Source organism: Ambystoma mexicanum, chromosome 2p (genome assembly GCF_040938575.1).
Source record: "Ambystoma mexicanum isolate Mex_15411 chromosome 2p, UKY_AmexF1_1, whole genome shotgun sequence".
NCBI classification, from domain to species: domain Eukaryota; kingdom Metazoa; phylum Chordata; class Amphibia; order Caudata; family Ambystomatidae; genus Ambystoma; species Ambystoma mexicanum.
In genome coordinates this window covers 879,900,496-879,914,794 of record NC_090923.1, presented here as the reverse complement: position 1 = coordinate 879,914,794, position 14,299 = coordinate 879,900,496, and the positions used below count along the sequence as shown (strand labels likewise).

The window sequence follows — 14,299 nt, the reverse complement described above, 5'->3', positions numbered from 1 at the left end:
ATTCCTCATTGTCCCCCTCAGCCTACCGCTATGACTGGGTGACTTTGTTTAATAATTCTTTAAACACCCATATGGGTTATTTAATCCTTAATGAAGAAACTTTTGGGCACTGGGTTTTGGTTTCAACTTGCGCAGCACATGGGTGATTTTGGTGAGCTAATTTAAGTTTTATCAGCAAGGTCACGGGAGTAGGTGTTTCCCACACCACCTTGTATTGATTAGAAAAGGATTAGGCCTGGATACCTTGCGCTTGAAAGAGAGACTATTTCAATTCTGTTTTCCTGTGGGTTTGTGTGTTCCTTTAGTGATGTGTGCGATCAGCCGCCATGTGTTTTGACCTCTCAAGGGATTTATCAAGGCTATCTGGTGGATTATATATGGCCAATGGTGGGCGTGTGTAGATGGGCTGCCATCTGTTGTGGTACTTCTGTTTAATTCTCAAGCTGGCTATTGTGATTATTCACAAGGTTTCAACACTTTTCTCTAAAGGGGAGCCGTTTCCCATGAGGCTAGGAAGGTGCAGCCGCCACCCAATAAGGGTGGTTTAGTACGGAAGGACCTCATTGCGAGGGTCTCCCACTCTGAGGTTATGGTCTATTACCTGTGGTACAGCCCATTAATTGGTGTTACTCCCCGACACTCCCTATCCCTCCCTAATGTCTAGAACCACTACATTGAGAGCAAACCAATGTTTTGTTGTAACATAGGAAAGGAAGCCGAAAGTACTAGGATGAGGAAGAGCACAGGTGACATGAAGATCATGGACAAGGCGGCCCTGAGGAGGTATGAGGATTGCTTTTAACAGAGATGGACATTTTCTATCCACATGGGAGGAACTGGATCCAGTGTATAAAAAGAAACCAAGGACTATCGGATGTGGCAAGCCCAGCCACAGATCTGAACGCAGCTGTCGGAGGAAGCAGAAGTAGCAGATCTCCAAATCGGGAGATTCAAACCCTTCTGGCGGACCAGCAGGAGGAAGACCTGTAGAGCACAGATGAGCAACCGTGGGAGTTCTGTTTGGTCTGGCGATGCATACCTGAGCACACGACCGAGAGGGATGCAAGCAGGGTTGTGCGCGGAGACGCTGCGCTGCAGATTCTGACTAGAAGAAGCCTGAAGAACCGACTTAGCCGATCCTGGTCCTAGGAAGTTCTGGTGACGTACCGAAGGCCCAAGAAGGTAAGGGGAGGTACAGGAGATCCAGAGGGAAAGCGAGCAGGCACGGGAGAGACGCTCAAACAGCTTCCCATCATCCCAGTGTGAGTGAAATAGTTATTGGGTTTAGCCAGTGTCAGTTGTGCCTCCAGTATTCTCTTCATCGTATCAGTTGCAAACAAACCCACTGACCACCAGTGAAGGGTCTGGGACCCCAACGGTGACAACAAGCACATCAGAGGAACTCTTCCTTGGCACAGTGGTGACAAGGAAACCACTGGCCTCCAGAGAAAGCTCTGGGACCCCAATACAAATTGGAACTTTGCTAACAGATGAGCGTGGAAGAGTGTATGGCAAGCTGAAAGCTGCGAGAAAGAACAGTGCCAAACAATAACAAGAGAAGGGAGTCATTGTCCTGGTACTGAACTAGGAGTTAAGATAAAAATGCCAGGGGAAGAGAGTCATTCCTCCTGGCCTTGTTGTGAACTGTAGAAAGTAATATCGGGAAAAGGGAGGCATTCTGTTGGTTCCAGGCTGAGAGTTGTGATGGAAAGCCAGGGGAAGGGAGTCACTCCTCTGGCCTCTATTTTGTGGGAGAACATTCATTTGGGCACTGTTCAAGAAGCAGGAGAAGGGAGCCGTTCTCCTGAAGAAGAAACGTTTCTGTTAATCTTTTAATTGCACTGTGAGGGTTAAGGTAGGATTTTGACACCGGACGGTGGCACTTTAAGTTGACGGACATTCTGACAGACCCTTTAGTATTCCTTTCGAGGCAGGGAAACCCCTTTTAGATATGGGGACAGTCGGGTTTTCAATACGATAAAATTAGTCTATAACCAAAATCATGCCACCCTTGTGGCAGTCTTTCTTAGACACCCTTACACTGTTCAGAAAGAGGGACAAATTGGGAATTGGGGCAACAGGCACAGTGCATGCTATTTATACCATCATCAACGTCCCGTCCGGCTGCGGGAATGTTAAACATCGACTTGATGCTGCACAACGCCCTCTGATGCCAAAAAGTGAACTAGTTACTTGCCTGTAGGGCTTTTTCTCCAGCATGTGTCTTGCGTGTATTCACATGCTTATGAATATTCCCAGTCCTCTGTAAAAAGAAAGCAGTTTAGCTTTAAACTTGAACTGCTTGTCTCCTCTATAGCCTATCAGTGTCCTTTGTGTCATACTGCCCACAGCCAATGACACGCATCCTCCTGAGCTCCACCCCTGGTGGCCTTTCGGATTTGGTAGTGCACGTAAAGTGGCAGAATGAACCAAGAAGAACCAGAGAGGGGAAGGAGGGAGGGTTTGACATGTGAATCTATGCAAGGCCTGTGCTGGAGCACAAGAGCTACAGGTAAGTAACTAGTTCCTTCTCCAGCATGGGGTCTTGAATGGATTCACACGCTCATGAATATGATTATACAGCAGTATCTATACACTTATACCTGGAATAGACTTGCCTCAAACAAATCGATTGCATAGCACTGTCTGGCTCACCCGGGACTCCTCCCTGGAATGCCTGTTGAATCAGAATTTCGAGAAGGTGTGGGTAGACCACCACGTATCAGCCTTGTATATGTCGAGCAAGGGAACACCAGAGAGAAACACTGCTGCTGCGATTGCTCTGGTGGAGTGGACTCTCAGGTGGTCTGAAAGCGGTCTGCTGGGAAGACATGACAATGCATGATATAGCCAGAGAATCACCTGGAGATGAAACCCTTAGACTGGACTTTACCAGTGTCCCACAAGTCCAAAATTGACAAAAAGCTGAGACGTCTTCTGAAAGTCTTTTGTGCATGCCACGTAGAACTTCAGGGTATACGCAATGTCCAGTGAATGCAACACTTTCAGCAGGCGAAGAAGGGTTTGCGAAGAAAACTGGGCTTGTTGAGATGAAATCCGATGGAACTTTCGGCTTCAAAGTAGAATGAGTTTGCAGAACCACTTTATTGGCGTGGAAGGACAAATCTGGCTGCTTACAGGAGAGGGCCTGAACCTTCCCGACCCGCCTGGCCAAGGTGATCGCCACCACGAAAGCAGTCTTCCACGATAGAAACTATAAAGGGGCATGATGCATTGGTTCAAATGGAGGCCGCATGAGCTTAGACAGGACCACGTTCAGTTCCCAAGCTGGGGCGGAAGCCCTAAACGGTGGGAAAGTCCTGAAGAGATCCTTGAGTAACTGTTACGCTCACCTGGACCCAGGGGTGTCGATCAGACCCGGACAGCTGCGTTCTCCGTCAACGTGATGCGTAGTGCAGAGATGACTGTCTGGACTGGCCCACCTAGTCTTGTCTGCTGGACCCGAAGAAGTATTTTCCTGCAAGTGGAGACAGGGATTAGCCACCTGTGAGTTTTAGTGATGGCCTCCCAACTGTTCTCGCTCTCCCCCACTAATCACCTCCGATATCCCCTTAGTAACCTCATCTTATGTTTGTAAAAGATGAGCTCTCCATCCTGCGTGTCTTGCAGGGGCGCGTAGATACCAGTTACTTCACTGGTTTGAAGGCGTTGGGAGAGTTCCGGTAAGCATTGACTCTGAAGTCCCAGGCGGGATTGGTAAGTATCAAGTTCAAAGAGTTCAATGTGCCCGATGTTCACTCTTGTCCCCTTCCTTCCTTAAGTTGCAACTGAGTTTGTGAGAAGGTGGTCTCGGAGCTTCTGCTGGCGTTCAGGTAAGAGTCTGCGTTACCCAACGCTGTCCGGTAACTATTGCATGCGTGAACGTGTTGTTTTTCTCCCTCTTTACAGATGCGGCATATGAAGATATGGAGAATAATACCGCCGGTGGTAAATCGGGTAAGTCTATAGTGGTAAGAGTTATTTGTTGATTCCCTTGGCTCACCTTGTTATTCTTGTGCCCCTAGGTGCCGGAGTATGGCAAAGAAATGATGGAGACAGTGCCGGATCGAAAGATGCTGTGAGAACTGGTGAGTATGGTCCCGTGCTGGAGCTGGCGAAGCGACACGTGCAGGACTGATGTACTTTCCAGGTCGGGAGATGAAATGGATCTGGAATCAGGTGCGGGATTTGAAATAAGTTTGTTTTCTAACCTTGTCCTTTTCTTCCTCTTTATTCTAGGAACTCCGGATTCGAGGCGGGCATGGCAGAAGACTGGATGCTGGCTGCAGGCACGCGGGCGTGGCAGAAGACTGGATGCTGGCTGCAGGCACGCGGGCGTGGCAGAAGACTGGATGCTGGCTGCAGGCACGCTGAGAGTCAAGCTGCTGGATGCAGAATAACACGAAGCATGTGCTGCTGTTCGGGCGTGGTTTAAATAGCCTCCAAAGTAGTCCCAGGAAAGAAGTTCCCCAGGACCACACCCGAGTAAAAAATAGTCCCTGTATTAAAATAGTCCCATCCAGGCCTCACGTTGGCTTGGATTTATTTGCAGCATGGTCTGCATGAGGTAAGTCATATGAGCCTGGCGCCTATGGCGCCAGGACTGATTTTTATTATGAGCCTGGTGTCTACGGTGCCAGGACTGAACCCAAACAGCCCCTAGCTGGGGCTGCTGGGGTTTTTGTAAATGTCTGGATGCCTGCTCCCGGGGCTGATGGGCTTGATCCGGATGCCTGGTGGTAGGCATCATGACAGTAACTCCTTATCGAGCCTGTGCCACCACAAGGAGAGCTTGCCTGGAGCCCGTGTGTACTGGAATATGGCGGCCAGATGGACCTTGATAAATGCTTGGGCAAGACCAGCGAGAGCAGGTTCGGCAGGAGCTGCAGAGCAGTTTACGTGCAGCAGCGTGATCTTTCGTGCCTGGCACCACACTGAGTGCTTCCACTTGTGCCTGTATCAAGTAAACATATAGGGAGTGCTGGCCTTGGCCAGGATCCTCTTGCATTCTAAACGCAGGGAATAGTGCCCACATTTTAGGACTGCAGGAGATAGACCGAGAAGCTGTGACGCCCGGTTGTGGTGCTGGATTTATCCACCTATGTAGAGGTCGGGAAGTGGAACCAGCTCTATAGCTAGTATCACTGACAGATTTTCAAGGTCCAAATACCAGATCTGCCTCGGCCAAGCCAGTGTGATGAGGATCATCCAGCAGTGATAACGTCTGGGTGTGTTGATTAGACGTAGCAGTAGCTGAATTGAGGGGTAAGCGTACAGGAAGAGGCCTTCCCAGGGGAAAGAGAAGGCATCCCTAGACTTGGCTGAGGATATCTGCTTGCACACTTCGAGTTGGCAGCTACGACATGGAGGTTGATTTTAGGATCACCCCACTCGCTGAAGAGGCGCGACAATTGTGCTTGCTGAAGCTCCCACTCATGGCCGGACTGCAGCTCCCTCCTGAGAGAGCCCATAAGGGTGTTCTTGACACCTGCCAGTTGAAAGGGGACGAGGAACATGCCTTTAAGAATGGGCCAGTGTCATAGGGGCTGGGCTTCCAGGGAGAGAGCGGGGCAGTGCGCCCGCCCTGTTTCTGGATGTAAAACATGGTGGTGATGTCGGAAGATTTGCTCCACTTTCCCCTGTAGCTGAGGCCCAGAAGACTGCCTGTAGTTCCAGGATGTTTGTGTAACTCCTTTTCTTCTGGGAGCCAGAGGCCCCTGGCGTGAGAATGTCCTGTGTGTGCCCCCCCAACACACCATAGGGGCAACGGTAGTGACTGTAGCCTGGTACCGCAGGATCTGGGAGGGAGCTCCTTGAGTGAGATGTGGCTGAACCGACCACCATTGAAGAGCTTGATGCAATGCCCGATTGAGTGATCTTGTCTGTCCATATGCCCGCGACTTGCTGCCACCTGGTGTCCAGGAATTCCTGAAGATGCTGCATTTGGAGCCTGCAAAAGACCACTAGGTGGATGCAGGAGGACATCATGCCCACCAGGGACTGGACTGATGCAGCGGACGCTGTCGACAGCCACTAGATGCTCCCCATGATGGAGTCGCCCGGACTTTGGATAATTGATGGGGAATCCTAGCAAAGTCCAAAGTTGGATGGTCTCCGCTGTGTGCTGGATTACCAGTGTGTGAAAGCTGGACCGGATGAGCCAATCCTCCAGGTACGAGTAGATGTGCTGCTTCCAGGGACAAGCATGTGTACCCTCAGAGCCAATTTTAGTCTGAAGGGAATGGCCTTGAATTGGTAATGCCGCCCATGGATGTCAAAAAGCAGCAACGTCCGGTGTTTGCGATGAATGGGGATGTGGAAGTATGCGTCCTCCAGGTCGAGAGTTGCCAGAAAATCCCCTTCCTCCAGCTGGTCAAGCACATGCTGCAATGTGACCATCCCGAATTTTTGGGATCTTGTTTGGGCGTTGCAAGTCTAGGATTAGTCACCACCTTCCCGACTTACATTACTAGAAAATATCTTGAGTACACGCCGAAGCCTCTGAAAGACTGGTTTGGTTGCCCCTTTTCATAACATGGCCTGAATTTCCTGGACGAGGTCTAGGTCTTGACGCGCGACAGGAGGAATGCAGGGGCACTGGTCTTGAAATTCTAAAGCATGCCCCTGCTGAAGAACATCCAGCACCCATTTGTCCTTGGAGTTCTTGGGCATTGGTCGACAAAGTTTGTCGGCCTCTGTGGTGCGAAAGTGGGGGGCATGGGTCCTGGGCCGGTTTAGGCCTGCTTGGGCATCTGCGTCCTGGAAGGGGGAGACTTTAATCCTAGGTGCTGCTGCTTTATGCTTGGGATCAACTGCTGTAAGCCTCCTGGGTGGTGGAGCCAGAGGGCTGACGATAGGGGTGGCATACCCATTGTATGATCTGGCGACTTCCCTTTGGGGAACAATAGTATGACCTTTTCGACTTCAGGGTCCCCAGAGAGCGCACCCTCTCCGTGTCAGTCTTGATGGCCTGGATAGTATCAACTACCGCCTTCCCCCAAACAGGTTCGAAAGGCATGTCAATAACCTTGGTATGCTTGCCCGTGCAGAAATTAGTGGCCTTCAGCGAATCTTGGTGCTGGAGAGCCACGCCATTCCCCATCGGGTGGAAACCTGAGTATGCTATGTGAAGAGTGACAGTGATAGCGTGGTCCGAAGCTGTCTCCTTCCCGGAAAATGCCAAAGGCTCCAGCTTTATTGTCAAAAGGGAGGAAGTCCATAATGGGCCCCCAGCTTGTACCACAGCTCCTTTCGTACCTAGACAGGATGGCGAGGGCGTTGGTGGCCTTGATGGTGGAAGCGGTTGTGGTAATTATGCACTTGCCAGCCGCATCGAGCTTCCTGGTCCGGAGGGACCATGGATGACTATGAAGGATTTGATAAACTTCTGGCGGTGGCTGATACGAGTCTGGAGAAGGCTGAGACACCTCAGGCCCACATCCAGAACGTGGTATTTATTCTCCAGCTTGTCAAGCTTTGCAGGCTTGGTTTTCGGAGCCTTCATGACTGCTAATCCATCTTCCCACATGTCCTACAATTGGACTGACACAATGTTTTTTTTTGAGGACTCTCGCTGTTGAAATAGGAAGCCTTTGTTCTTATCTTCTGGCACCAGATTGAAGAGCTTGGCAGCCTTTGGGAGCCAGTTTCATCCGGGAAGCTTTGGTGGGCTCGTCTTCATCCGGCAGTTCCCCATCCGCGGGAATGTAGTCATCCTAGTCTCTGGTGGTGTCAATGTCAGTATCTGTGTGAGCTGGCTCATTGGCCCCCCTGCACTGGCTGAGCTGTAACAGCTTCCCTACGACGCGGGGTCGGCTGATGCCAAGATGGCCTTGGGGGATGGGAGTGACAACTCCTGGCAGGACCAGGCACAGGAGCAGTAGGCAGTCACTGCTGAATGTCAGCCACCAATGTATGCAAGGTGTTTAAGATGTCCAGGAACATGTCCCTTGGTGCAGGTAGTGCAGCAGGAGTCTGGATCGAGCCACTGGGAGGGCTAAACTGCTGGTGTAAGGCTAATGGGATGGTGATCCCTCAAGGGTCCATGGCCCCCTTCCTCATCCAAAGAAGAGTCTTCTATATATCTCCTGGGGGATCCCATAGGAGCCAGAGTAGACAGGGGAACTGTATTGTGTGGTCTGAGCAGGAAGTCCAAAGCTGGAGGCAAGTCTCTCACCCGCTCAAAGCAGCTTGGGAAGGATGCTAAGAAAGGTGCTTACAGAGCAGTCGTCGACTGGATTGTATTCAGCACCATTGATGGAGGTCTAGGAGGCAGAGAGACTGTGACCGTGATGACTGTCGTGGAGGTAAAGATGACTGTCATTGACGAACTCTTCATTGCCGAAGACTAGTTTTCCCTGACTTCGCTGATGGGGTCGTAGACTGGGTGCTTGTTGACATGGCTTTCGTCGACGAAGGGTTGTCAACTAAATGATCCTGGTGAATGAAGTTGTAGTCGACTAGTCTCGTAGCACTGACATTGACGGATCTTTAGAAGAGCTGCGCATTGATTTGTGCCTGGACAGTGTCAGCGATTTCCTTGCAGACGATGGTAAGCCACAAGCCGGCAGGCTAACATTCGACTGAGTCAGTGATGTATACCGACCCTTTCCAGAACCTGGTCCTACAGCCGCATAGACGTAAGGCTATGATGCTGATGGACTGTTTTTGGATCTTCGTAGAAAAAGCATCCCCAAAGGACCTCAACCTCTTCTTACCAGAGACAGTACGATCCGAGGACCTGCAAACCCTGGACGAGGTGTAACTGCCAGAGGCCGCGTCCGAGGCCTTGCCTGATCCATGCCACCAACCTCAGGTGGTGATCCTTCTTGATCTTAGATGAGAAGGATTGGCAGACAGAGCATCCGTTCGCGTTGTTGTCAGGATGAAGAAAATAAAGGCCCTTGAGGTGCCCGTCCTCGACAAATGTTCTTCAGGCCGCAGCTTCCATAGGCCCAGATGAGGTTTTTCTTCGTGGCATCAGCCATGGTCGATGATTTTCGAGGAGCGAAGCATGAGGACTCCGAACACTAGAAACGTGTAGTAAAATCTGAAGATGGCGCCCAAGGATGGAGCTTAGGAGGACGAGTGTCATTGGCTGAGGGCAGTATGACCCAAAGGACACTGATAGGCTGTAGAGGAAATGAGCAGATGGAGTTTAAAGCTAAACTGCTTTCTTTTTACTAAGGATTCCCAACCTGATGGGTAATATTCATGAGCAATGTGAATCCATGCAAGACCCCATGCTGGAGAAGTACTGAGGCTTCGAAGCAGGATATGGATATATCTAGGTTGAGGAATCCATGGGAGGAACATCCATCAGAAAGAACATTACCAGGGGGAAGTAATTTGTTCGTTTCACAAATCTTGTGGATGTCAATCGTGTCTTTGAACACTCCTTGATATGTTCCAGCAACCTCGCAAGACGATGGAACGCAGTGATCTGATTGATACAAATGCTTTTGTCATTACTCCTTTTATCCAAAAATCATCACACGACTCACAAAACGGCCATTCAATTCGTCAGGGGTTGAGGCGGGGCTGCATTATAAAACATTTTTATGGAGCAAGTTATGGGAACTGCTACGACCTCATGGATGGAGATTGAGAGGGATGGGATGCACCGCCTGGATTTATTTGTATTTGGGATGAGGTAGTGGGCATGTTGGGACAAAGACTTTTTAACAAATCACCTCTATGGCATTTGCATAATCTGGTTGTGGTGGACAATTGTGGGAAAATGTCAATTTTGCGAATATGTGCAGATTCGGGAATCCACTTACTGGGAAAGTTGTGGGCCTTAAACGTAGTTTTCTGAAGTACAAATACACATTTCTAAACAGGAAAGGGGGGTGCTTCATAGCTCAACAGGATGTCTTGATGAAACAGGTTGCAGGGAATGTGCAGTGATAGTCCTCATCCCAGAGATCCCACCCTCCTATTGGGAGTATTGTCATCTGTTGGTCAGCCACAGAATTATATAGAATGCTACTGGGCTATTTAGGCTGCATTGATCAAGATAAATTAAGGACGAATCAAGGCAGATTAGTGTTGTGATATCTCAACAACATTTTCCCCTGTGTTGGAACAAAGGCTTCATGTAATTCAACAGGTGTTCTTATGTGCATTACTTGCCCTCCAATATGCATAAAGACGACATTAGGTTGGTTCATGTGCTGGGTCTGTAAAGGTCCACGTGCAGCTCTGACACACCTATGCTGGGATTGTACCTGCAGCCACTGGGATTGAAGATGAGTTGGGAATTCATGTAGATATATCTTTGCTCGAGTAGCTCTGGTCACGGGGCAAGCTTCCGCTGCAGCAAGAGGCTGATTTTACTATGCCTGGATAAAGGAGTGAAGGGGACTGTGCTTGTTTGAGGGTGCGTGGGGAAAGGTTGGTCAGAGTTTCTTTGTAAGAGCGTATTGGGGTTAAAGTGAATATGTACATTATGGAACAGACCAAGGACCCGTAGGTCTGTGTGTAACATAGTGAAATGTAGCTTCTGGCAAGTTTCATTTTATCGAAAGATGGCCACCTGTAAATATGAATGCAACTGTGGGTTTGGTTATAGAATTGTATGTGTAAAACTAACACTTCTTATTTGGATGTAATCCGGGTGCTGTCCAGTGAAATGTCCTATATGGCTCTCACTCCATCTCTTGTGTCTGACCTTCCCTGCTGTGAGGTTGCTCTTTTTCTTCTGTCCCATTCTACACTTGCTTTTCTCCTTGTTCTTCTGTCCCTGTTGGTTCTTGTCCCTTGTCTGTTTTATAACCTGTGGGTGTGCCAACTTGGGATTTAAGTTGCAGTGTAGAGTTGTAGAATTCAAGTTCAATCACTGAACTATATTAAATTGACTTACTGTTGAAGTAACCCCTGCCGATGTTTGTCACTATGAAACATCTGTGTAAGCTCTCTGAAGTTAGTGGATGGTGCTTATTTATCCCCCCCACACCCCTACCTGTACATTCTACCATGCTTTCTTTTGTGCATACATTCTCGGCATGATGACCACTAGCTTTATCTGCAATGTAGAGATCTTCCACTGGTAGTTTGAAATTTTGCTCCGGGGGAATCCTCTTATACCAGGCTCAAGATATGTTTTTGAAGTAGTTTGTGCTTTTTTTTTTTTTAAAGTTGGGAGTGAAATAACTTTTTTAGTGTAGGACCACTCCTCAACTAGTAACACTGAATGTCAACATGTACATGGAACTGTGTGTGGAGGCAGGCTCATGTGGGTCGGTTTCCTATTTTGGGTTGGAAATATTTTTTTGGGCTATGAGCAATCGCTTGTTATGGAGTAAAAGTGGCTGGTAGGCTGCTTATCTGTGGGGCTGCTGTTAAAGCAGCCTCGACATTTAAGTCTGCAGAGGACATTCTACTCTGCTGATGTTGGTTCTCACTGACCAGATTCGCCTTGGAGAACAGTAATTTGTGGCAGAAGTGTTTTGCTCAGAAGTACTGCACACAAGGCCTAATATCAGACCTCCTAATCCCATTACTAGCTCCTTAACGTGCTCAATGACTTTGGTCGCCACATAAACCAGGATTCTGGAATAGAAAATGGCAAAATCCCAGGACTGAAAAACTGAAACCGGTTTAAAATGTACGGCTGTGTACAACTTAACAGTCCACAGCTAGCTGCACTTATGTTTACAGTGATTATGGTGGGGGGGGGGCGGGGATTATGGTAGTACTTGATTCTGGATATCTCTCAGATCAGGAGAGCAGGTGAAGTGGAACATATTTAGATTGTCTTTGCTGATGGGAATGGATAGATTTTGGAGGCTATGGTGTGAAGGCTGCGAATGGGAGCGGATGTTGTGATGGGGTCAGGCATTTTAGGGATGGGCCGCTTTATAGGAAGGAATGAGCAGTTTGAAGATCTGCATAGGTAACTTAGAATGAAGATGTTGTGGGAGGTTTTTAGTGTGTAGCAAAGTTTTAATTCTTTATGATGTGCAAAGATGTAGATGGTAAAGTCCCAAAAAGAAAGCTATAGTAGTAATCCACCCTAAGTGCTAAAGTGGAGATGAGGGTTTTCTTAGCATCTTAAGCTAAAAGGCAATGTGACCTAAGCAATGCAGTGTCCTGAAAGCCCTGGAGTGGAGGGAAGGATGATTCATAGTCTCAAAGGCAGCAAAAGGATTTAGCAGACACAGGGTGGATGAAAGAAGGCATTGGTGAGCAGTGATTAGAAGTTTGGAGACATGATTGAGCATGTGGAATGTCTGTGGAACCTTGATCGGGATAGTGGGCAAGAAGTGGATAGTTGATAAAAGGCAGAAGAGTGTGAGTGGTGGGAAAGTCAGATTGGCATGTATCTTGGAGATAGTAAGAGGGTGTAGCTGGCGAAGTAGTCCGCTTAGATTGAGAAGTAGTAGTTGGGTTGAAAGGCATAAATTTGACTTGCAGGGTCATGGATCGCTTGCAGGGATGAGAAGCAAGGAGAGATATTAGTGTACTATTGTGATTTGACAGACGTTGCAGATGTTACCCAGTGATTTCTTTGCACAATAGTTACTGCACATATATTTCACTGTAGAATGTTCACAGAAATAGAATGCCCCCACCATATATCAATTTCTTTTAAAAGTGATTTTGGAAAAGGGGCGATCTATTTGTTCTATTTAGTAGAGGGGAGGGTGTGGGGGGCTAACACCGTGTTGTGTGGGAAGGGGGAAATGCCCCTGCCTTTTGAAGCTGCAAGGAGGTAAATAATTGTACAAAATATGCAGTAAAGAAATGAATGAAAATCTGTAGTAAAAACTCATGGAACTGCAGGTGAGGGATTCGTTGTAGGCTTCTAGAAGAGTATGATGGGGTGTGTACCAGTGCCACAGATGATTATGCATAGATATCCTCAGTTGTTGGATGGCTACAGAGATCCAGGGTTAAAGGCATGGGGCCTGGTTGAGCTAAAGAGCAAGTAGTGTTGCTTCAAGCGATCTGTGAGTGCCAAGTTAAAGTTTAGAGATTCCTCTTCAATGGAGTCACTAAGAGGTGGAAAAAGCTTCACCGAAGACCTGACTTATTTGGGGACAGGGACCACAGGTGCAGTTTTGAGTTTTCTTAATAGTTTGTGGAATTGGGACAGAGAAGTGTAGAAGGGAGTTGGCAGAAGGTTTCATGGAGGAGGACTGATTAAGTTGAATTAGTTGCTTTTTAAGGTGGTTCAGGGTGTTGGGGAATCCAACCAATATGTGGTCGTAGAGAAATTGAGTTAGTGGTCCTAATGTTTAGGAGGTTTATAGATTTTAATGAAAGGTTGATAGTCATGAGTGATCATTTTCGACATGTTTTATATTGATAATTCGATGGGTGGATGGGTATAGTGAGATGGGCTAGCTTTGCTGATCATGAGGACAAACCCCTTCACATTTCATAGATGAAAGAGAAGGGAGTGGTAGAATGTTTGTGTGGAATGCTGCAAGTGTGGCTTGGTTGTTTAGGAAGATCAATTTTTCAATGACAGCCATCTTTGGTAGATGTGGTTGGTGCTTATCGGTGGTCCTAAAGAAAGTGTGTTCTCTTATAGAGAAATTAGGCATTTCACAGTCTGTGTGGGTTTGGTTAGGGGCATTAGAAGGTTGAAGGAAGAGGGGCTTCAGTTCTTACAAAGGTGAGTGGTGCACATTTTTTTTTGTGTGGGTGTATTTCCCACAGATCGTTTAGGAACGGTAGCGCAAAGGAAAGAAATGGGGAGGAGCAGTGGGAAAGCATATATTTTCTGATGAATAAGCAAACCGTTGACACTTCCCTGCGCTGCTCAGGAGAAGCCGCCCTGAAGCTCTTGTAGATTAGTGATGAATGCTTTCTTGTGTCAACAGTTATGACTTTCTTTCTTAGAAATCAATGACCGCGATCAAAAGCTCCATGCTCTAAAGGAGGTGCTGAAGAAGTTCCCAAAGGAGAACCACGAGCTCTTCAAATATGTAATTTCTCATCTAAACAGGTCAGTGAATCTGATTGTTTTTGCACCCATTAGGGCATGTGAATGGAGGGGGGATTAAAACTAATGTTTTGATAAATTAGATTGGTTTAATCCCATCACTGGCATGCTACTGCTTTGTGTAGTGGCATTTGTGTAATGCTTGACTGTCATTGTCATGGCATCAAAGTGATTTGGGTTGTCCGGGAACTCAGCAGTATGTAGTCCCAACATCATAAATAGTAATTTTCATTGCACAGGAACAACCTTATATGGCAAAATAAATTGCAATTTGCAGGAGTTGCAGCCATTTGGCAGAGATGACTACTATTGTAACATTATACTTTGCAGGGTTATCTGGTGCAG

At 47.8% G+C, this 14,299-nt stretch overlaps 1 protein-coding gene across 5 annotated transcripts in view; it reads left to right on the top strand.

Annotated features, from left to right (window-relative positions):
- Positions 1–14,299, top strand: part of ARHGAP35 (Rho GTPase activating protein 35) — an 849,836-nt gene that overhangs the window by 794,335 nt on the left and 41,202 nt on the right. For all 5 annotated transcript variants that reach the window (XM_069644573.1, XM_069644572.1, XM_069644575.1 and 2 more), the window contains one exon: positions 13,852–13,957. In XM_069644573.1, coding sequence (XP_069500674.1) covers positions 13,852–13,957 — 106 coding nt within the window. The remainder of the gene's footprint in view (positions 1–13,851; positions 13,958–14,299) is intronic.